The sequence below is a fragment of the Rissa tridactyla genome, chromosome 10 (assembly GCF_028500815.1).
Source record: "Rissa tridactyla isolate bRisTri1 chromosome 10, bRisTri1.patW.cur.20221130, whole genome shotgun sequence".
NCBI lineage: Eukaryota > Metazoa > Chordata > Aves > Charadriiformes > Laridae > Rissa > Rissa tridactyla.
Window position 1 is genome coordinate 8,040,417 of NC_071475.1, and position 24,878 is coordinate 8,065,294.

Consider the following 24,878-nt stretch of genomic DNA (forward strand, 5'->3'; position numbering starts at 1 on the left):
CAGCTGCATATTAAAAAAAAAAGGCACTTTAATCTTCTGCTCTTTCCAGCCTGGCAGCCAAAGCAGCTTGACTCGATAAAAAGACTTGAGAGCTGTGAAAACTACATATTAAAGGAGAAAATTTCCAACTGTCTTTCTCTTGTAAATTGTGGCAGCCAAAAAATCCAACCCTAAAATAAAGACGTGCCTGAAGGTAGCAATTTTACAATCAGCAACATAATGATTTATATCACTGCTGTCATCTTTGTTGGGGAAAAGGAAGCCAGGTATTGTGATCATTAGCTTTTTGATACAGATGATCTTTTTAAATGAGGAAAAACACATGCATTTTAATAGGGAACTGAAGGAAACAGTCCCAAAATACTAACAGAAGAATCTGCAGCTCACGCCGAGATTTGCAAACACGGGAGATGAATATTCAAGCCGGCGCTATTGTTGGTGGCATCCTGAGCTGCTGCACATCCCCGAGTCAATGTGTTGAAGGCCAGGCTGGATGGACCTTTGAGCAACCTGGTCTGGTGGGAGATGCCCCTGCCCAGGGCAGGGGGGTGGAACTAGATGATCTTTAAGGTCCCTTCCAGCCCAAACCATTCTATGGTCCTATCAGTCCATGTGTGAGCCTCACTCCACTTTGAAGCAGGCGACCCCGCGCTCTCCCAAAACACACGTCCTCATGCTAAAGGCTCCAAGCAGACCCAGCCTGGAAGCTGACCCCGTTCCCACTGAAGCCTGTGGGTGTTTTTCCATGGGTTTCCAGGCGCTGGTCCCCAACAATGAGGTGCCATCGCTCCCGCTCAGGACAGGTCTGCGCACAGCGCTGGGGTTCCCCAGCATCCCGCTGACAGCGGGCACAAAGCAGCAGCGCCGGGTCCTGCTGAGCAACAGCGGCTCCAGGCTCTTGTCTTAAAACTAACTGGGAGCTGAGACATTCCTGCCTCTTTTCCCCAGAAAAGTCCAGGAAGCAAAGCCTGGCCTTGCTGGTGCTCGATGTCTCAGTCCCTGCCTGTGCCTTGGTAGACACACATGAAGTTGCAGGTGTACGAGATGGGAGGCAGCTGCTGCTGTCAAAGGATTAAAAATCAACTGAACTTGACCTTTAATGCTAAAATTTAAAGCAACGACCCAGCTTCTCATGCTTCCATTCCCTAATGTAACCATAATCAGATTTGTGGCTGAGATCAGAAAACTGTTTTCAGAGACCGATTTACATGCAGCCCTCAGCAAGCCTGGGTGATAGGGCAGAAAGGACGTGGGCAAAGGCTTTCTCAGGCCCCTGACAGAGCAGGTTTGAAGTTGGGGTGCATTTTAAAGTCACGGAACAGGATTTTCTGCAGGTGACACCAGCAGTACATCAAACTTTGCTGAACGCTTGCAGAGAAAAACAGCAGAGAAGTCACTGAGGGTGCCCAGCTGGGATGGGAAGTCCATGTACGGGAACTCCAAACCAAACAAGTCGTCTCAGGTTGCAAAACCAACCAGCTCTCAACACAGATGAAGAGGATCAAGACCAAGTCCCATGCTTGCCACTGAAAAGTGTTGATGGCAACAGAATTTGCACTGTTTTCTGAAAGCAAGTCTAATTCAGTATGGTTCTGCTCCATGAAACCCCTGGGAGGACGGAGGGACACCATCAAACCTTGCGCCTGGCCCTCCTCCTGCACAGCCCATCTCCTTTTGCCTAGTATAGCCAGACGAGAGCAGATGAAGCCTTGATCTACGTGACAAGACGTGCACCTGCAGCTGTGTTGAGCAACGCAGAGGCACATGCCAAGCAGGGAAGGGCTAAGACACCTCTCATCCTCCCTGACCCACCAGGGTATGTAATTGCCAACCAACCTTCTGCCAACAAACCCTCCCCACCTCCATTAAAATCACACCAGCACCTCAGACACACCCATATCTCATTTTTGAGGCTTCCGCAGGAAGTTGTGGGTATGCAAAGGAGTCAGGATCAGGTCTAGAACATCCCGATGGAAGGGCCTTTCCCACAGCCAGGTATTGAACCCTTCCCCTTGTAAGGGATGGACTGTAAATTCCCTGCCGAGGGGCAGGAGGCCCTCCAAGCCTTCAATGGAATGCCTCAAACACTCACAAGGAAATAAATCATGCAGGCCTGGCCTTCAAAGAACTGATAAGGCTCACACTTCTGGCGCCTGAAAGTGTGGGAGAACTGTCTTGTGAAGACAGGATTGTTCTGCCACTCGTGTGGTGAGCGTGCTAGTTCTCAGTTCTCAAGGCCATTGTGTCCTATGAGTGACCTTTGCTTCATTATCCACGAAATGCCTATGAAAGCGCACACCCCTGCATGTGCTAATGAAGATTACAGAGATCATGCTAAACATGTATGACTATGGCACTCGTCTCTCCACCCAAATCATGCTACATGTCACTTGGGAGAAGGGAGAAACCTGAGACAAGGCTGTCCTTAGCAAGGGGGGTGGACCATGCTAATTCAGCAAACATACAAGGGGAAAATAAGTGCCCCTAGGGGGGAACAAAGAAGAAACAATAGAAGACGACCGTGCCTGGGAAGATTCTTCCCAAGAAAGAAGATTATGCCTGGGAAGATTCCCTGAAAAAGATGGAACCAGGACCAGTGATCTCTTTATCTCTGTCTTTTTCTCCAGCTTTTCCTTTCTCTATCCCTCAGTTTCTCTTTTCTCTTAGAATTGTTAAGTAACAGTTAGAGTTGTTAAGTAACGACCTTAAGTATGACCTTAAGTACTGCTTGCCACAAGTTGTCCTATACCTGCTGTTAAGTAACACAATGCACACCTCACCACTTGCCATCATTTGTTACATACCTAACCAATTATCATGGACTTGTTAAGACCTATACTAACCATTTTGGGAAGCCAATAAATGTTTGTATATGGACCGTGACGTTTTCTCACCTTAGTCCGCACCGTTGAGAATTAACGAATCTGAAGTCACTTACCCTCCCCTCTTTACTGGGAGTGGGACGTGACACCCCTCTTCCCAGTTTCGTCTCTGCACAACCGCTGGCACAGATCTCGGGCGCTCACCTGGGAGTTCATCCCGCTCTGTGCAGTACTGCTAACAACAAAAGCTAACAGCAAAACCTCCAGCGAGGGAAACAGAACCAGAGCACAGCCCCAAAACATTAGTCACTACAAACACTCCGCGTAACCTGAAGAACACACACGGGGCACATTTTATTTTACCTTTCTTTAATTATGAATGAATGTGGGTTTATCTGGTGTTTACACCAGAGCAATAAAAATACATCCAAAGTTATAAATCCCCCTGCAAAGAACCACCACCAGTGGATGCCGACCTCGACCACTGGAGCCAGCGCAAGCAAGCAGAGATACCTTTGAATGCCAAGGGCTGACATTTTTCATGCATGAGAAGGGGAGTTTTCCTTACGTGGTAGCCTTACATGCTACTGTGTGCGTTCTCAGGAGATGCCCTCCTACAACCTCTTCTTATTCACTTACTCTTTTGCACAACCTATTTATTAAATCAAAGGCTGAAAAGCAAGAAGAAGGAACCCCACACCCAGGAAGGGAACGGCGTAAGGAAGGATTGCCTGGATTCACCAGGACAAACCATAATCATTGCTCTCATCTTGGGTTGCGATTGATTAGTTATAAATACACAGGGAAAGAGCTTTATTGGAAAGGCACTGGAACAGACCCCAAAAGCAGAGTGCTCGCGGCTCTCCGAAAGATAACCCTAAGTGCCCATTGCAAACGGGAGATCATATTTTCCTGCTCGCGCTGGACAGAAGGGCAAATGATATCATTAAAGCCCACATCACATCTCGAAGTCCTTGGAGAGAAGGGAAAGTGGTACTTCATATTTCTATAAAACAATTAGTATTGACAGAACCGACTATAATACAGCACTCGACCCAGAAGAGTAATTAACTATCACGTCAGCTTGCTTACTGGATGCAGATAGGAAGCAAGGAGGCTGCAAATAGAGAGCAAAAAGGCAAGCCAGACACAGGGATTTGCAATAACGAGGTATTGACCCTCTGCACAGGAGACTGACGAGACGTCACGTACCCTGTGTCGAGCACCGGAGCATCCCCAGCGCAGCCACTGGCATCTCCCTGGGCTGGGCAGGGAAAGAGCTCGAGCCCAGCACTGATTCGGGAGTGCCTTCCCCACGCAGGTTGTGCTCGGCCTCTCTTCCCTTTTCCTTGGTTTCTCTGTGCCTTAAATAAGAGGATGGCTATAAGCCAAGCAGAGAGCTCTGGCCACCAATAGCATCAGTGGTGGAAAAGTACCACCAGTGTAGGAAGATGCCTGGGCAGTTATCTGCAAGATACCACATACCGTCAAGTACTTTTCCACCAAAGTTCAAGGCAACTGGTTTCAGCACCCTTCTAATTTGCAAATCTCTGAATAATCCTGGAAACCAAAGTCTCAGGGACAGCTGGGACTCCCTGCATACTGTTTCAGCCTCGAGATGCTTGGCTTTAACCATCTTTGGAGAGATAAGATTTGCATCTCAGTTTGGGGTCCAGAAAAAAAAGGACATTAGGTGCCCAAACCTTCAGTGTTTCCCCACCCAAAACAGAGAGGTACTGTGGATCTGTCTCTAAAAAGCTTAGGAAACCCCACCTAGCAAATAGGCTTTCCAATATAAACTTACTAATAGCCCTCAAAGCCTGCTCCTCTAAGGAGATATTAATAAGATCACTGGTGCTCTCTAAGAAAGGAGGGAACCGCGGGGAGGAACACGTCCCTGCATGCCAGATCACAGCATCAAGAGCACTGGGGTACAAGGCACCACACTCCAATGTCTGGGCCAAGGATTTGGGTGGATTCCCACCCCGTACCCACCATGCCCTTGGTTAGCACAGTTCCATCCTTGGGAGGCACCGATTCCTTGCCCTACCTTATTCCCAGCTGCTGGGGACAGTGTCCTGGCAAAGCCCAGAGGCCCTCCTCATCTCTCTGCAGGCAGGTGAAGCAGAAGCAAACGGTGTTTTTCTCCTTCAACATGAGCACCTTCCTCCCACCTCTCCTCGGCTCCCTTCTCCCCTGTTCTGCCACAGGAGGTTTCCAGCACCGACTGGTGATGCCCCTCCACAGGGCGGCCGCCGACGTGTGGAAAACCAGTCCATGTGATGCCATCGCATTTGTATACCCACGCACAAACTTCTGGCAAACAGCTCACAAGTTGGGCTGGAAACACGAGGGAGCACAAGAAACAAAACTCTTTGCTACTGTGAAGTCTGAGAACAGTTCAGCAGGGTTTTTCTCACCAGGAAAAAGCTGCGGCTACGCGTACAGCAGCTCCATGCGCAGCTCCAGAGGCAGAAAACTATTCGGCAGCAAGTGACTGCTTCATCCCTGATATCGCAGAGACGAAGGGAGGAACTCACCCAGCGAAGGTTTCACAAGGATGCTGTGCTCTCTGGGGTGCGGGTGCCAAGGCATGGCAATGACAAAGGGCAGCAAAGGAGCCAGAAGACATCAGGCATCGCTGGGCCAGAGCGAGTACCACAATGACTAAGTCATTCTCTCCAGCCTGCCCAAACTCTTACAGCACAGAGAAATGATTATTTGAGGAACAGATCTGGATTTGCAGGCAACGCTAGTTTCTGGAAATCAGCTCTCTGAACAAGCCGGGCAAGGACAGCGAGACTGCTGCAGGGTCTGCTTCTGCTGCAAGCGGTTTAGGACACAAGACCTGCTGGGAGACGGCAGTTGAGCAACCAGATTTTCCAGAAACCAAAGCTACAGAGACTTCGGGGTCAAAGCTGTGATTCCCACCTGACAACGCCAAACCTTGCCCAGCAGTTGAGAGCAGCAGGGTCTCCCCTGCCGCCTTCTCCCGACAGCAAACCCGACAGGACAGTCGGGAGCACGTCATGGATGCAAATATGGCATTAAAGTTTTGGAAACAGGGATTTTAAGGCGGGAATCCTGACGAGCCTTTTTGCCACTCTCCCTGTGCACCTGGGACTCGGCACTCACACCAGTTTGCTATCGCAGTACATGCCATTTCACTCATTTGAGCAACAACACCCGCTCCCAGGCTTTCTGGTGGCAGGGATCAGCGTCCTGTGCACCAGGAGGACACCAGGGAGGGCAGGGGGATATTATTTAGAAGATGCATTAAGTCAAATAATCTCATCAGCTCCGGGGAATCCTGGTCTGGTTCTGAAGTCACAGAGGCTGAGGACAGACAGTGGCACAGAGCTGCTGCCACGCGGATGACAGAGTCCTTTGAAAGCCGAGCACTTTTCATTTCTTCTCTTCCCAAAATGCCATTGTCAATACTGATACGCTAGGATGAGAAAGCCTTGTTTTCCCTGGAATATTCCACCAGTAACCACCTTTGCAGTCCTGTTCTATGCAGTGTTAACAAAGTAAACCAGATCTTGGCCCCAGTGAAAATGATGTGATTTTTTGCCACCAACGAGTCACCGCTTTACCTCACCTCAATGTCCCAGCTCGTATGCAAAAGCGGCGCCTGTTTTCACAACACAATTAACTGTAGCAGCAGGTAACAGCCAACACACAACTCCTGCCAACACAAATGTGCTGGTTTCATCTTGGGCCCTACTCCTGTGCTGACAGAGCTCAATATTGCTCCACCAGCATCAAGGAGCAACGAGACAGGCAAAGGAAATCACAGATGAGTACAAACTGACAGCAGCAAACCAAAATACTCTGGTCCATCTGCAATAGTTGATAGATCATGTTTAGGGACCAAATCAGCTCTAACGGAGAGAGTAAAGGATATGGAATAAAGTTTGGCAGCTGCAATTCTGGTGCCAGAAAGGCAGCGGGGCAGGACCGCGGCCGGATGGTGCTGAGGCAGCTCGAAGGCACTCGGGTCCATCCTACGCTACTTTACTACTACTACACCGAGCAAGCAGCTCTCCCGCCCCGCTCCTCCTGCGGATGATGTTAGGAAGGGAAGAAATCGGGAATCGCTACTGTGCCACAACTCTGAAATCCTTTCCCTGTGTACGCAAGAAACCGCTCCCATCACAAAAAAGTCTAATTTCAGCACGCGTGTGCATGAATGCACAAGGTAAGAACTAAAAATAGAGGTACCCTATTTCCACGCATCAAGTCAGCAGGTACAGAAACGGCGTAAACAGTGATTCAGCAGCAGCCCGCGTGATGCAGGAGGTTGTTCCCTGGCCTCTGCCTCCCTGCTTGCAGCCCTTCCCACCTCGGCTCGGTCCCCGACTGCCAGCAGCTCCCGAGAGCAATGCCCAGGTCTGTCCTGTGGGGCTGGGGAAAGCCTGCCAGCCCCGGGGGGATCCGCCGGCTGCTCCGCTCCCTCAGGAATGGGGGTGATGTGGGGTGCCTGCGAATGCCCTTCAGGCAAAGTCCAGCTCCCAAGAACGCGGACATTTATAGAGCTTCTCTGTCTACAGCAGTTTTTTCTAGTGCAGTCTACAGGCAACCATAACTAAGTGTTTTGCTATGGAAATAGCTGCATAATTCACATTTTTTTGCTATTTTTCCATTGAGCTTATGAGCCTCGTATCTACAAATCTTAGTCATCCAAGCTGGGTACAAAAAGATGCACAATGTACAACCGTAGCGTATGGTTGCCATCTCTGGTGCAAAGTAGCGCTGTGACTCCATAAACACCCCTGACAAATTGCACAAGATGACACCAAGGACATTTTTCAAGTCCTGTGAGATTTGCTACATAAACAGCTCTGACCTTGTACACATGGTTTCAACAGGGCCAAGTTGTTTTTTTGCTGGTTCTCACCCCCAATTTATTCATTAATGCTTGCTGAGAAGCCAGAAGGATAAGCAGATATATGAAAAGGAGAAAGACTGAAGAGCAGGAACATCATCTTTCATTTACCTTACATTTTGTAAAACTCTAACTTGTCTCTTCAAGCAGAGGGTAAGAAAATATTTCACAATCTTCCCACCACCTGAGCTCCTAAGCTCTCTCATTCACCCTTTGAAAGCTAGTGAAGGGATGAAAAGCCTCCCAAGAACCCGCCCGCTCCATACCAAGCATCTGTGTGACCAAGTCCTCCCTCCAGCTCCCAAAGTCCTGGGGTTAACGTGCCCCTTTCTGCTTTAGCAAGCTGTGCTCTCGCCTCCAGGTGCCATCTCTCCCCAAGGCACCAGTGTTGGGGGAAACCCTCCCGTCCTGCTCTTTAGTGATACTGATGCTCCTCGACTTCTGCACTGCTGCCCCGTCCGAGCCATGGGGCACACAGAGGAGCTGCCACCAGCCCCAGGGGGCTGCTCCCATGTCCTGCCATCCCACAACCAGCTCCCCCACCATTCCACGGCTCTTGGCTGGGACAGGGACCAGGGTCGGTCACGCAGGGGTGGCTGGTCCCACAGGTCACCTGGGGAGGTCCAGCCGTGGCACCCATATTGCACCTGCCTTTGCTTGAATTTTTTTTTGTGCTTTAAGAAAGCGCCTGGTTTTTAAGACACACACACCTCCCCCCCCCATGAAAGAAGCTGATTTAACCAAAAGCACCGAGAGGTAACCTAGAGAAACGCTGCTGGCAGGGATGCCCAAACCAGGACGCACCTCCACAACATCAGCCTTAAAAACATTCTGGGTTTTGTTGTTACTGTTTTTCTCGTCAAAACACACGGAGTCAGCAGCATCACCAGGAAGACAGGAACACTTAGAGCCTGGGACATCCTCCGTATCCAACCCATGGCCTCACACCACACACCCCGGGCACCCACTGCCGCATCCCCAGGAGCTGGGGCTGCCCAGGGCGATGCAGGCAGGGTGTAGGGGAGATCCTGCCCCACACGCCCCCCAGACGCGATGCAGAGATGCTAACCCAAAAGCCCAGCCTTGTGCCCCTGCGTCAGGCATGCTGCCGCCCGGCTCATGCACCACTTACCTGCTAATACCCCATGCAAAAATGAATAAATAATAATTGACCTATTAAAATCAGGGGAGCCGTCATTACAGTCACAACTTTCAGAGTCATTTTTTTATAATTTGAGGGATAATAGTCCTTTGAGCGTGCAAGTACGACATAGAGCCAGCAAAGCCTTTTAAGGCATGACAAAAATACCATTGAAAGGCTTTCCTGCACAACTTTGACTTATCCCCACACCATTCCTAACCAACATAATTGACCAAGAACATTTAAAGCACACAAGGATTTCTACGTAATCTCAGAATGGATTAAAATCCTTTCTACTCTCACCTTGACATACTCTGAAGCCTGAACGATTTGCATTTTGACGTCTAATTGAAATGAGGGCTGCTGCCTGACGGGCCTTAATCTTCTCAAAAACATGGTTGTGCCTCCCTCCCCAAAGGAAATATTTATCACAAGTTTCACCTTGAATATAGGTCACAGCATTGCAAAGCAAGTAATCAGAGCTGTAAAAAAAAAAAAGAAAAAGAAGAAAATTCTGTCTAGGTAAAAAAAAATAAATTCAAAAGGCACATCTGTTCTCCTGAGCCACGTCAAGGAAAGATTATCATCATTAGCTTGAGGGTTATACAGCAAATGAAACAATTGGTTAAAGAAAAAAAGAAAAAAAAAAAATCACTTATAGTCCGTGTCATCTTTCATCATTAAACATTCATGGCAAAAACACAGCGATTTGCTTAGTCTGAATATATACGCAATGTAAAGAGACCATCTGACATCATTGAGGCGTAACACTGCAAGATAAATGGAGACGATTTCCCACACTACTGGAACAGCCGTAACTCCATCCCAGACCTGCAGCAATCAAATGAAAGGGCACACAAATAGCAAACCATCTGCTTCTGGCTGACCACTGAATTTTGTGTGTTCAGCTGACAGGAAAGAATGGGGGGGTCTTACTCTCCTCCTGTTCGTATGGGTTTAAACGGGGGCAGCTGAGCTGTGACGCCAGTTTAACTGCCCATCTCTTGTTAGTCCCGTTTTGCTTGTCCCTGCAAGCCTTAGCCATCACCACATCTGGGACAAACATCTGGAGGCTGCCGTTTGCACCGAGAGCGCCCTAAGCAAGGGCAGCTGGGGCACACGCATCTGCACCCGGAGAGCGCCCGCCTGGAGCGGAGCCTCGCTCCGCAGACTCCCCGTGATGCAAAACCGGGCTGGGCGCTCCAGGCTGCCTTCCTTTCATACAGCAGTAGGGTTTTGAGAGCATTAAAAGGAAAGAGAAAAGCGGAGCAAATAAGGCTGAAGGATTTTCCTGTCCTGCTTCTGCATTACAGCGCAAATCTCCCTGCTGCACCCTCCCGAAGGATGGCAGCGCCCGTGACGAGCTCGGGAGACGTCAGAGGAGCGAGACAAGGGCACACCATGCACTCCCCTGCGTATGGGAACAGCGAGCAGCCTGCTGCCCACCTTCCCAGACGCAAGCAGAGAGGAGGAAAGGGTGCACAGCTATTGTGCACAGAGTTAAGACCTATATGAAGCCCCACGTGTGTATATTAAACATCATCTCCTTTTATCACCAAGTGTGTACAGCTTGTAAGCATGAATTATGCAAGACTCTTAACTGTCATCTTATAAGAGGGAGCAGCTGTAGAGGCTGCTCAGAGGACAGAGCAAGTGCAGACGGGGCAGCCCGAGGATGCTCGGTGTCTTGTGTGTGTCTGAGCCGCAGCACAGCCGTTCTCGCTGAGTCCGGTCCTGGTGCTCCCGGGGCCCCACGCATCCCGCGCTAAGCAATTAACTCAGCATCTCATAAGCTCTCACCGTCTCCCAGCGCTCTACAGAGGAAAGAGAAATATTTTCCTCACCTTTTTATTGACGGCAGCTTGAGAAAGATGTGGAGAATTGCGTGAGCTTGTGAAGGAGTGAGCAGGGAGCTGAGCCTGTACCCCAGCCCAAACCCAAGCCAGTGCCCAAACTGACGAGCTCTGCCTCTGCTTTCGCCCAGGAGCACAAGGAACCCGAAACAGCAAACCCCCTCCGAAACCAGGGAGCTCCAATCCCTGCTTCAGTTCAGTAATTTGGTCTTTGACTAATGAACCCCCGCACTCGGCTGGAGCACGCTGGTGAGGATGCCAGCTTAGGGCACCGCTGCACAGCACATGTCGCCAGCACCGGCAGGTCACAGGCAAATGCTGGCCGTGGGCAAGCGCTGGCCGCAGGCAGGGATGCGGGCGGGCAGCACAGTGCACTCACCTGCCCCGAGCCTGCGACCCGCAGAGCGCCGCAGGCTACTGCACTTGGCCCCGTCACCAAGTCCTCGCCGAGCTGACACCACGCTGAGCAGATGTGCCAGGGCTGCTGGAGGTAAGCTCTGGCCATAAATTACCTATAGGGTGAGAAAGCTTTTGATCCAATTTTACATAAAATATTAATCTCTCCAGTCAATAGGAATGCTGTTAGGATTGAGTGGCACGGCCAGACACAGCTCGGAAGCTTTTTGGAACATAACAGGTGCCGAAAGGGGAGGCACAGATTGATATTAAGACCAGTTTCATTTATTGTATATATCGTGGACTTGGAAGAACAAACATCAAGCACCACGATTACATTTACTGATGATTCAGAGTTGTGTGGGCTCCTCAATACACAAGAGGAGGGCAATAAAGTCCCGGACAACTGTGAGCAAGCAAGCACCTCGGGGGATAATTAAATTAATTTGAGCTATGGAAATGCCACACAACAAGGCTAAAACATAAAGCAAATAACATTGGAAAGAACTTTGCACTTGGAGACTATGAGAGACAAACCCAGGCTGCTGCTTGCTCCCGGTTACCCACGCAGGGTGCCAGGCACTGTACAAGCACAAAGCCCACGTTGTTGTGGCCATCAGAGAGAGCAGATAGGTGAAAACAAGTACGGGATACACACAAAGCATTAAAAAAAGCAATCCCAGTGATACCAGTTGTAGGTGCCTCCAGCCCAACACACTGTGGCATTAGAGAGGGCCCGTGCCACGTGGGGACCACCGGTGATACAGCAGCTCCTGGGCCACCCCGGCAAAACTAATCCACACAGGGGACCTCACCTTGGGTCTCCCACCTTGCTTACCAACTCCCAGCCCCTGTTATCAGCTCCCCTCCAGACTCTTGACCATTGCTCCCCATTCCCAGATCGTGTACCTGCTGCGAATTGCCCAGGCGGCCTCGCCATGCTAACCAGCCCTGCCTGACACGCGGCAGCTGCCGTAGGAGACACCGAGGCGTCTCGTCTGAGCCATCCTGCCCAGCACAAGGGCCGCTGGCAGGGTGTCGCAGAGCCCTTTCCAGGAGATGGGCCCCAACAGCACGTCGGAGCCAGACTGGGGAACACAGAGCATCTGGAGCAGCATCGTGAGAAAGGACACAGGAGAAGAAGGAAGAAGTGGCAGAGCTGCCCAAGGCCCCGAAGGCAAGGAGAAGATGCTAAATTTGATGAGGTTGAGGAAGGGAGCCAAAGGAGGAATAAATAGAGCTAATGAGAAAACAAGGCACGAGCATTCAAAAACCTTTAACACACTGCTAAACAGCAATAAAAAGGCAATTAGAGTTCTGAGATGCATAGAGGGTAATTGCATGCACTATAAATAGGTGGTGGCAAGACTGTCCTGCTCAGCAGGATCTGATTCACTTTTGGGGTGACTTCTGCACAGACAGGAATATTCTGGTGTGAGCCAGAAGCTGAGAGAAGAGAGTTTACAGAGGGACGAGATTACAGGAGGAATTTCTATCAATCACATACATCCTTTTGCATGAAACACGCATCAAGCAGGTGCTTTACAACAGAGGCTTCGGAGGTCTGAGCTTGAGGAACTCCAAACTAAAGTTCAGCAGCAGAGATGTGAAATAGCCATAGGAAGAAATAAATACCCATTTTATACCAGCCGGCAACATGTATGGCACTGGAGTCTGGGCAGTCCAGTGGCTGCCACCACTGATGGAGGCAGGGCCCTCCAGCACCCACGGAGATCCTGACCTGCTCTGCTCATAACCCCGGCATGAGCGCATACACCTGTAACAGCACTTAACAGCAAGCAAAAAGAGAGGTTTAAAAGTGGAATTCAAACCCCAAACCCACTTGAGCATACTCCTCAGGCTGCCACCAGTGCCTGTGCCGCAGGTGTGCTCGCTCTGCTCCGCGGACACATAACCCTCTCCCCCCGGGCTGGTGTAACCCCTGGGGGGATGCCCGTGTGGTGGCCGTACAGGCTCACGGTAGCCAGTGCAAGCAGCTGGCTCACTATTTAAAGAGCAAGCTCTCTGATGGCATTCCCTGCCCCAGGCCAGCTAGGCTGGAGCAAAGGCACCGACTGTCCTGAGGCTCTCTCCCTGCCAGGAACACGGCTCAGGCCACGGGAGAACATGCCACAAGAGGTCCTAGGGAAGAAGGAGCCCTCAGAGCAGGTAAAACCGATGAGACCCCAGGTGACGGTAGGGGCAGGGTCTTTGCAGCATCACAATCAACATCTTTAGGAACAGAAGGTACCATTGAAGTCCACAGAACCTGCCAATGAGCAGAATTCGTACTAGGCAGATCCCTGGCCAATGTCAACCACCACTGCATGACCAACTTGAGTTTTTTGAGGACATCAGTTCTCTCTCAAGGCAGCTATTGGGTATAAAAGTGCTATTCCCCACCATCCCTGCATGGGCCTGGGCCGTGCCTGCTGCTGAGAAAACAGAAGATGGAAAAGGAAAATGCAGCTGTACCTCGGAGCTGCGAGCAATCTCTCCTCCCTGCCCCAGCTCCTTCCCAGATACCCTCCGGAGGGGGCGAATTTGCAGAATGAAGCACCAAAGGCCCGAGGAAGGGAAGGAGTGAAGCTGCCACTTCTCAGCTCCCTGCTCCCTCGGCCGGGCCTGGTGCCCTTTCCAGCTCCGTGCTCCTTCCCACCGCAGAGCATCAGCGTCGGCATCGGCTCACAGGCGGGAGCCACGCTGCCCTCGCGAATGACTGAGCACACACAAAGTCTCTGCAGTCCTAACTCCAGCTAGCTCTTGGCTACGCACCAAAACACAACCCCGTGCGGCTCAGGCAGCTGCACGTCCCCAGATAACAGCAGCAGATGGCTTCTGCCTAGAGGTCTCGCTGGCAGAGGGTGGTCTGCAGTGCTGGGGGTGGGAGGCAGAGGGCTGGTTTTCGCAGCACGCACCGCTGGCGGGTCACGCAGGCTCGCCCGTGGCTGGAGAAGTGCTGGCTGTGTCCTTCCTTCATCCTTGCATTGTCACCATGCAGGTAGCAAAGCAGCTGGCTCCTGCTGCGTCACCCCATTAGCTTCCTTCCGAGGCAGCAATGAGTCTGTCGCCTCCGGTCGCAAGAAGGGTGGGAGCAGCCTGCAAGGAGGGAGGGGAAATCTAGGGGTGTAGGCAATAAAAGCAAACCCAGCATGTGCAATACACAAAGCATTTGTGCCCTCTTGCTGAACCAGGGAAGGATATTTGGCGTCTTAGAGGAAATTTGCCTTTTGCTTGACGTTCCGCTTGTGCGGTGCCGGCAGCAGAGATGTGAAATAGCCATAGAAAGAAAGAAACTTGCACCTCCCAGCCGCCTAAATCTTCTGCTGCTGAGGTGCGAGAGCAGCTGACCCTCCCCATAGCACACCAGGCAAAGTGAAACCCCCTTCTCGCAAAAGCTAGCCCCTGTCAGCATCAACAGCGGTCCCAAGACAACTTCCAAACAGCTTCACTTAATTGCTCCCACATCATCGGGTATTTTTTGTCCCTCAAACGTAACATCTGAACCCCCTCTCCTTCCCGGCCCCCACCCATGAGACAGGGACATCCAAGGGTAGCACTGAACAGCACATGGGCTGCATCTGGCCGGCTGCTCGCAGAGGAACTTCTCCCTTCCACAGCCACCTGCACCAGCCACGGGCGAGGGTGGGCCAGAGTGAGCCCAGAAACCTCCTCCCAAAGTGCCTTTGCAAGTATTTCGTTTTACTCAGCCAACTGTCTGGACAGGGCCCCCACAAATGTCTTCCCTGGGATAGGAGTTTGTTTCCGAGCAAAGCACGAGTCTTGTTGGAAATGAGATGGGTGGTAGAAGGGACAGTGAGGACACCTATGGAAAAACGCAACCCTTATACAGGAGGAGAAAAATAAGATTTTGACCCCAAACCTGCCTCCTTGTTGAGCTAACGTGGTATCTCCCTAACATCGTATCTCACTCCAGTGAGCACGGTCCTGTATTTAGGAGTGCCGATCCACATTCCCTCTGACAGCCAAATATAAACCCAAGTCCCCTTGTCTTGCCAGGGTGCCACCAGCCAGGCAGAGAGCACAGCCAGCCTGTCCCCTCCTGCTCCCAGAAGGAGCCTGTACGGCGGCTGTGACCCCCCCCAGACTCTGAAATGCATCAACTTCCCTCCCAAAACAGGTAAATTGCCATTCCTCTCCAAGTGGCTCCAAGGAAAGCAAGGGGCTGATCCCCTGCGATATGGAGGTGGGCAAGGTTGTGTGTTGGGGTGCAGGGTTTTGCCATCCTGAGCACCCCAACAGGCAGCTCCGCTGCATGTTGGGGTGCTCAGGATGGCAAAACCCTGCACCCCAACACACAACCTTCTGTATCCCAGGGCAACGCCAACTTCGCATCATCTGGACTGGTAACATGATAAATTCCCCAGGGAAGGGAGAATCACTTCCTATAGGAGTCGGTGTGCCCCCGCAACACCTCATCGATCGCAAACAGGCATTGTGACTAACAAACATCAGTGATTACCACGAACTTACAGCATCCGCAGACTCCCAGCGCCATCCTCTCTAGCTCAGCGGGTGCTCAGGGTCAAATTCAGATGCTATAGCAGACACCGCTGACGCTCTTCACGAGGCAACACGTGAGACTTCTTCTATCAGTAGTTCCTCAGGGTGTGAGCCTGGAAATTGGCCTTTCCTCCCTATTACTTTCCTTCCCTGCGCCCGACAGGCAACTGGAAGCAAAATCACCCCCTCTGAGCCGTGCTCTGAGGGACCAAGTTGAGCCTCTGCACGCTGCTGTGCTGTGGCTGCTATGGATGCAGGGCTTCTTTCTCCTGCAGAAGTACGTTAGGCAACGACAACATCCAAAACAAGCGCTTCTTTTCCACTGCAAAAAAGTTTGAGTTCTTCCCCCACCCCAGTCGTTCCCCAGGCTGAAGACAAACAGCAGACAACAGGTTTGCAGGGATGGGGTCACTCTGCTCCATGCTTATACAGGACCAGATCCAGTTCACAGCCAGCGCTCATCCTAAATCATCAAGTGTGGATCTAAATCCCACCCAAAGTGGGAGCAGGAGATAGAAATAGGGCGTTTACAGACAAAGCTAGAGGTGAAGATCGTCTCATCATATTCTGAGGACAAGGAGCACCCTGCCCTCGGGTGAACATCACCCTAATTCAGCACATGAGATCACAAAAGGCCACTGCTGGACCATTAGCAGGCAGCCTTGTTTGCCAGGGTATTAATACAAATGTGTCTGGCATCAGCCCAAAGTCCCACTAAAGTCAGTGGAGTTCCTTCAAGATCTGCACACCACATCTCCAGTCCCCAAAGATAAACACTGCAGTGATACCATTAAAAAAAAAACCAAACAAAAAACCAACCTATCCTAGCCCAAACTAGGAAAAATATGAGTAAATCTAGATTTCATTAAGTTTCTTCATCAAACGCTAACATTTGGGTATGGGCAGATGCTCAGCACTTGAGAGGTCACATGACTGTCCTGAAGCACATGGCCCAAGTCATTGAGTTGTATGTTGGAGCAGTTTTCCAACCCCTCCAGGCTGGAGGTGGCCTGTATTAATGTCCCCTCATATGGGTCGTCACATACCTCACACTACTAAAAGTTCAAGCTCACAACCTTACTGAGAGACAGAGAGGTTTTGAATTATGACAGCTACAAACATGGCATCGCTTACCCCAAGCTGAATCAACATTTGCATGACATTTTGACTCAGGTGTTTAAATTCTAGAAAACATCAGCCTGAATCACAGACAAACAATACCAAACATTATCACTAAAAGCACCTTTTCAAACAACAATTTCGCACATTCACATCAAACACTCAGCGACTGCACTTCTGTCCAGTTTCAAGAATGATACCCACCCAATAGAGAAGAAAAACCAGTTAAAGCACCCCAAGTATCCTGTACCCACAGATAACTTCTTCCAAAGCAAGCACCAGGTTAGGATGCTCTGTGTATTTTTCTCAGTACGTACAAGATAACGACACAGGGAAACTCCCCAGGAACCTGCCAGCTCTTGCATCTCCCCTCTCCCAGATGCAGCTGGACCTCACTGCTGGACCTCAAGGCATGCCCTACAAGAAGGGTGGCCCGATTCTGATCCGCTGGGAGCCAGTGGTGCCACCTGCTGTGTGGAGCAGCCAAGGCGAGGAGATGAACTCTGCTTGTCCTCCCGTGCCCGCACCAGGCTCTCCGAGAGCTGAGGAGCGAGGTGTCACCTTCCTTTCCCACGCCCACCTCTGAAGAGCCACCCATCCTCCTGGGTGACAAACAGAGAGGACCTGGTCACCACCAGGGAAGGTGCCCCTCATCTGCTGTTTTAAGGGAACTCTATCGTTTTAATTAGTCTTAGTTTTTAGAGCCACACTAAAATATACATGGTTACTAGATATCACTTTGTGGATCACCCTGGAACTGCTCGAGCCACTAGCTGAATTCACGTGGACGCCAATCAAGCGACAGCTTTATTGATTATACTATATCGATTGGTCTTACCATATTAATCATGTTTACGTAATTAAATAGATATAGGGTGTATACCTTGTGCTCCGCTGGACTAAAGCGTCGTCAGTAGCTGTAAGGGGTTTGTATGCATTCCCCGCTAGTAGCATTGTGATGCCTGGATTCTTACTGCTAAACCACACTGAAAACAAATTAAATACCTCTCCAGCTAACACAAAATTACACAGGGAAATGACTTGCTGACCGCTTCCCACTTAGGTGAATGGAGAACGAGTGACTCATCATTCAGCAGAAGGAATTACAAGTTGTGCAAAAGGCAAAGTGCTTCAGGGAGAGCGTCTAGACTACGCAAAGCAAGGCCATAAATAATACCTTTTGGAAACGACAGGCTTTAGCAGGGGTTGGAGCTGCACGATCTGGTGAGTCTTCTCAACTCCTAGTTCACAACGGCTCTGGCCGGAGAGGTGCCACCCACAATAATTGAATTGTCGGGCCACAGATCAGGAACTGTGAAGTTCTACAGCAGCCAAAGACCAAGCTCACCTCCTATTTAATTACCTGCTTCCCAATCCAATAAGCTGCAAGTACATAAATAGCCAAACTATGACAAATATTTAATATCTGCTAGAATTAAATTAAGATAAGGCACTGGCAAAATAAACGATAAGCGTTTTAACAGAAAGTAACCATTTTCTGCAGATTCCAGACAATTTGAGCACAATGATCGCATTCTGCACTCCACCCTGCTAAGGACCACGGCATCTCAGATGTGTCAGACCTTCTTTCCCCCACAGCAAAGCTCTCCAAGCAGCCGGCTCATCTTCACTGTGGGTTAGCACAGAGCTGACCTGGGGACAGCCCCAGCTGAGGGCCCAGCTCTCATCTGATGGTGGCAGTGGCCAATGCCCCCACCAAGCCAGCTAAGTGGTGAAGGCAGCCCCCAACTACTCTTCTAGGTTTTTATGGGCATAGCACTAATAATTACCTTGCAAGCACTGCTAGATGGTGTCAAGCTCTGCTCCAACTACAGAGCTGTGCAGGGGGTCCAGCTCACGCTTGAGACCTGCCTGGACCTTGTATCCCCTTCTTCACCAGCACTAGAGAGCAACGGAGGGACAGACAAAACACAAGTAGAGCATCTTCTGTACCTCTTCTCTCCTGCAGAGCTGAGAGTACCACACCTCCAAGGGTTCTTGGGGACAGCGGGGCAGAATCTGACCATGAAAATCACAGTTCCTCCAGCAGAAAGTTGCTAAAACAAGTCCCAACGCCACCTGAGTCATGGTCTGTCCCAGAAGAATAATGTGTCAGTGGTTTAAACAGAGAACTCATGTAAATATGGCATGAGAGTAACAACCCAACCCACGACAGGGAAGCAGCGTGTTATTATTTGGAAGGCTGCACTAGCTCTACTATGTTCCTAAGTGCCGTAGCATCTGCACGCAGGCCAAAATGGCAGAAATATGATATTTTAAGATACATCGTAACTGATTTAACAGAGTTTCTGATCCCTCACACCTGTTCTGCATTAAGCACCGCGCTTAAATCAATCGCTGTTCAGCACAGCACAAGCTTAAGCGCTTTGCTGAATTTGACTTAGAATTTTGCTAATGCACCCGACGTCATCCCACCGGCTTACACAAGGACCCAAATCGCAAGCCACTTCTCCCAGGAGTAGCTCCGGTAATCTGCAACTAAGCTGGAACTTCTTTCATCCCACATTTATCCCGCTAGGAACTGATGTACTCTCCCACGTGCCGCCTGTCTGCTCCCTTGTTCCGCGGGGAGGGAAAAACAGGTGATGGCAACCACAACTGCAGCGATGCCTGACCTAACGACCTCTCCACATTTTATCTCCTAACAAGTTCCTCCTGCTGCCCCTTCCCCAATGAACGTTTCCAAGGGGCTGGTGATAATCTGGAAAAGATCTCCCAGTTTGCGCTATTTTGAATGAGCAAATGCCAATTCCTGGCTTATGCTGTGCCTTTTGGCTGCTGTGTTTTGGAGGTATTTAGCAAGAAGTATAACCCACATCCAAGGGTGCTTCATCTGCACCGCAACAGAGATGTACACGTTGCTCGACTTCGCCAGGCTGAGCTATTCTCCCAAAGGTTTCAGATCGTTGGGATCAAGCGGGGCGAGGCACAGAGCGTGGCCAGGTATCTCAGCTCTACTTCCAACAAGTCAGCGTGAACTAGAGAAAAGACTAAATACATCCCGGGCAAGCAATTACCAAGCTAAGTGCCATCTGCGGTACTAAAACACGTTGTTCTGAGAGCAACGGAGCTGGCACAGCCGCTTTCCTCCTGAGCTGCATCGCGAGGCTGGAGCCTTTGGTGTCCAGCAAGGTATAAGCTCTGATGGGAGCTCTTCTCTGCGGACCACCCATTCGGTAGGTCTTTTGCTCAGATTCTCCAGTGTCTAGTAAGGGCTGCCCGCACACCGCCACCTGGGGTAGGAGATAAATACGGATCTTCCTATTTTCACCAAGCTTTTCAGGGACAAGTGTCTTGCAGGCCACTGTCCGCCTGTGAAACGTGCCTGGAATTCAGTAGCAGCTTAAAAAAGAAACCCAAGCGGGAAGTAAGACAGCACAGGCAGGTATCTAATAAGCCTTTTTCTTTTTTTCCTTAGGAAACAATGCTAGTGAGATGTAAATAAAAGAACTTACAGGTAAACATCACAGATGTGTAGTTACTCAAGTGAAGCCTTACCAAATAAATAAGATAAAGCTGAAGCAGAGGTGTAGGCTTGAACACACTGATTTAAAAAACAATTTTTACTCTTTTGCCGGAATTTCTGGGGTGTCAGGATCAGAAAAATACCAGCTCTGAGTGGCATTTGCTTGAACTCATCTTGAAGTCGAAACAGAGTTTGTTACTGGTATAAACAAGCAACGTTGTCATGCCCACATGCAGTATATACCCAGCTGTGTCGCCCATTCACACATTTCTACTGCTCTCATGTATGTTATAATTTATCAAACCACATGTAATTATCTCTCTGTTGCAACAGTACCTTAAGTACACACTTCCCTTTATTCCGAGGTGGTTCACAAGCGCTGTAAAACACCAGGCTGCATTTTCCAGCTCCCAAGGACTACACACCGGTGTGCTGCTACACAGGCGGTACCCGCGGTGCCGGCACATGACACCGCCGGAACGCCCGGCCCCTGGCACGCAGGGGACCAGCCAGCTCTGATACAGCAGCGCTGCAGGATCAAGGAGGAAGGATTACACACCTCAGGGGACTACTGCAGGGGATCTTCAGCCCAGACAAGAACTTCAGTGCCATGACTGCAACAAAAATCAATCGCTCTCTTTTTCCAAGAAAATTGCAAAGAAGAAGATAGAACTACAGAAGCAGCCCAGGCTCCAGGAGCTCAGTGGGTGCTGCATGCAATGCAGCCCATCTCAGGCCCCTGTGGTCCTCCTGTGGAGACGGGTTGGCTCTTATTGGGTAACCCAGAGTCGCTGGGTTGTGCCAGGCAGCTGCTCTGCAGGGTGACAGCCTCGCTGCCTGGCCTGCAAAGCCATGGTCATCCTGCTCGGGCTGTGCTCGGAGGTGGCAGCATCTCCCATGCTACAGGGCAGTGCTGTGGGCTGGGTGAAGCCAGAGCTCATCCTCCCAGCACCGGGCAGGACCTGCTGAGGGGGGCTGGGGACAGGTCACCAGTCCTCACTGCTGCACAGCTCTGCCAAAACACCTCTGTGGTGGCTGCCCAGTGCCTCTCTGATGCAGGAGTGGGGTCCGAGCAGCCTCGTGTGAAGCCGGCAGCCCCCCATGCCTTGGCAGAGCCCCAGCAGGGCTCCCAGGTGTCCTGCCATGGGCAGTGACTGCAGCGGGCAGATTGGCAGAGTCAGGCCCTTGCATCTCCAGGGTGCCCACGCGTGCAGCGGATCAAACACCTCCCTCTGCAGCCTCTCCATCCGGCATTGGCAGGAGAAGCAGGAGCACGGTCCTGCGCGCTGGCCCCGTGCGGCGTGGGGACTGCAAACCACAACGCTTGGGGGTTTTCTGCATCCCATTTCTCCTGGGACAAAACCCTTCCCTTGCAAATAGCAGGCTGTAAGGGTGGAGAGGCAAATGGCACGTGGAGAAGGAAGCAGTTTATCCCCCCTCTGCGGATGAGGAAACTGAGGCAACAGCTCCCATCAGAGCAGGACCAAAACCTGGTTTCCTCCAACCTTTTTCCCCAAGGAGCAAAATGCATTTGCTCCACCCTGATGAGTCTTGGAGCATCTGGTACTTCCATCATTACCAAAGGTCCTCCAATACACAAAGTCCCCAGAGAGACCATTCAACCTGGCCGAGGCACCATGACAGAGGCTCAGTACCCAAGAGGGAACGAGTCCCACACCTTCACCCTCTGGTTCCCCTCAAGCCGGAGAAGGAAGGGTGGGCTTTCCCAGAGGGATGCGCCAGGAAAGCAGAGGAGTCCAGCAACAAACTCCAGGCTCTGGCAGTCCTTTAATTGACTTTAATAGGAGTCTTGGCTAAGGAAAAAGGGCAAGGATTTACTCCCAGCATGACAACTGAATACAGGGATATACAGAAGAAGAAAACCCAGAATGAATTCACCTTTAAAAGGGTGAATTCAATTTGACATGTGTTGTCAAGTTAAATTTAGTTTTCCCAATTCTATCTCACTGCTAAGTTTGAGGGGAGACAGTAAGCCCCCGAGACACACCTATTTTAGCTATTTGTATAAATAAGTCAGATGCATTTCCCTACATTGTTCATTTTACAGAGAATGGATTATTTCCTCCCAAGATCCTGTGTACCTTCCCCATTCCCTTGACTATTGCTGCCGGTTTATCATTTTTTCTCATTACTCCTCATTTCTCTTGTTTCACCTGTACTTTATTCCCTGCTTTTCTCTTTCCTTTCCCTCTTTCTGTCCCTTCACAGAGCAGTATTTTGATTTCAGGGTCTATGAATCACTCTTCTTCCCAGCCACTCTTCTCCGGACCACTGAGACTCTGACTATTCCTTTAGAAAAACTCCTTTCAATTTCATGTGAGAAACAGTTGCAGAGCTTGTTTGTTTGTTTTAATTTCTGCAAAACTAGCAATTACTTAAATCCCATCTTCTTTTTCTAACACGAAGAAGTTGCACAGGAAACAAAAGCCAAGACGACTTTGAAAATACACAGTCTGCTAAAAAAAGGGTTGTAGGCAAAAATACATATTAAAAATTCTTCAAATCTAACTATATCTTTGCTCAGCACACAAAAGCAGATCATTCAACCTTCCAGCAACACCAGATTGTCCTATATTGCCTTTAAACTACATGCCGTACGGATACACTTTCCTACCTCCGTATGTTGCAATGACTAATAATAGTCCTGTGGTGTAGCAGAACTGAATGTCGTTTGCATCAATACATCCAGGAGTCTGCCTGATTTATAAAGGTCATTTGTGAACACACAACGATATCAAGGCTAAAACTGCAGTCTAAAAAATTCAACTGAAAATGGGGGAAAACAATCAGCCAGCCGTTCCAGAGAGCTACGTCTCATCACAGACCTAACTCTGGCTACTACAGGGAAAAAGTTGGCTGCATTTGGCTGAAAGGCACCCGTGTTCGCATCCCAGAGAAACTTAATTCCTGCCCCGGCCCATGAGCTTGTGCCTTAGCGGAGAAACAAGCTCCAAGCCGTCTCCTCGGGATGGGGAGCCCCGGTGAGGGTCTCCAGCCCAGCCTCTGCCTGGAGCAGCGCGTGGCCCTGCTGCGGTGATGCACTCAGGGAGGAAGAGTCAGGATTGTGGCAGCGACTTCATTGCAAAGCTCTGCTGCCACGTTTTGCCGGGAAGCCGGCGTTGGGGAGCTCGCCGCGCATAAACACTTGCAAGAAGTTGAAATGAGACTCGGTAACTCCCCAAGTCAGTGCCAGCAGTCCCAGTTAAGCAAACTTTGCAGCCAGCACAGAGTTGCAGAATCCGTTTGCAGGAGGCAAGGGCACACGCCTGGTGTTTTCCAGCAATATAACCCATTTCTCTCCTTTTGACAACATTTAGATGGCCAACATCCCAAACTTCCCAAATCCCGACGTTGCATAACTAGGAGCAATGCCATATGTCAGCGCACCGGCTCTGTGTGGGAGACCACAGAGGGGTGACAACGGGACAGGGGGCTTCCCCATGCCCCGGCACAGGGCTGCTGCCGGCAAAGCCCACCCGTGTGGGCCCAAGGTGCCCTCGCCGGGATTGCCCTTGGGGTGCCCGGGCAACTGCGGGCCTGGGGAGTGCTTGCCTGGGGAGTGGGATGGAGGCTGGGGGGCAGCAGGAGAGGCAGGGGGGCAAGCAGGGATGGAAGCAGGAGGGTATTCAGAGGAGCATGAAGGGGGGTGAGGTAAGCAGGGGGCAGAGGGGCAGCTGGGGGAGCAGGCAGGGAGGCAGGTTGCTGACAGGGGGTAGGAGGGCAGGGGCAGGCAGGAGGCAGGCCGGGGGCTGCCGGGGAAGGGGAAGCCGGACCCGGCCGTGCAGCCCGGCGGTACCTTCTGCTGCCGGCGGGCCATGTCGGTGGGCTGCTTGGCGTTGAAGGGGTAGGCGATGCAGCGCATGACGAAGACGTAGAGCTGCAGCTTCCTCTTCCTCTCCTCCTCCTCCCGCTGCAGCCGCTCCAGCTCGTCCTTCTCCTTCTCGCTGGCCACCGAAGGGCTGGGGCTGGCGGGCCGCGCCGCGCCGCCGCCGCGCCCGCCCGGCTGCAGCCCCCCGCCGCCGCTGGCGCCGCCGCCACCGCCGCCGCCACCGCCGCCGCCGCCCGGGCCCTCGCCGGGGCGGCTGGGCGAGAGCCGCGCCGCGGCGGGCGCCAGCGGCTCCTTCCCGCTCTCCTCCTCCACCAGCTCCTCCGACTCCTCCTCGCTGGACGACGGGTCCAGCATGGCGGCGGCGGGTGGGCTCGGCCGGGGCCGGGCCGGCTCTGGGCTGCGCTGGCTCCGCTCGGCTGGGCTCGACGCCGCTCTGCCCGGCTCCGGCTCCGGCTCCGGCTCCGCTCGCCGCCGCGCCCGCGCGCGCCCCCGCACCGCCCCGCCCCGCCCCGGCCCCGCCCCGCCCCGCGCGCGCGGGCGCTGGCCGCGGTGCTGCAGGGCGGGGGGCGAGGCAGGGAGCGGGAGGCCCCGCTGCGCATGCCCGGTGGCGGCCGGCGGGGCGCGGCCCAGCCCGGGGCGCCGCCCGGGGCCTCGCCTCAGCAGGGCCGCGGGGGGCCGGGGGGGTTCGCCGGCCGCCGGGTGGGCCGCTGCCGGTGCACCGCTGTGTCCTCGGTGTCCCCACGGAAGCCGCTGTGTCCTTGGTGTACCCACAGCCACACAGAGATCTCTCTGTGCCTG

The 24,878-nt window shown here is 51.7% G+C and overlaps 1 protein-coding gene across 2 annotated transcripts in view; it reads right to left on the reverse strand.

Moving 5' to 3' along the window:
• Window positions 1-24,434, reverse strand: part of CADPS (calcium dependent secretion activator) — a 221,572-nt gene extending 197,138 nt beyond the window's left edge. For both annotated transcript variants that reach the window (XM_054216196.1, XM_054216195.1), the window contains exon 1: window positions 24,048-24,434. In XM_054216196.1, coding sequence (XP_054072171.1) covers window positions 24,048-24,434 — 387 coding nt within the window. The remainder of the gene's footprint in view (window positions 1-24,047) is intronic.
• Window positions 24,435-24,878: the final 444 nt, after the last annotated feature.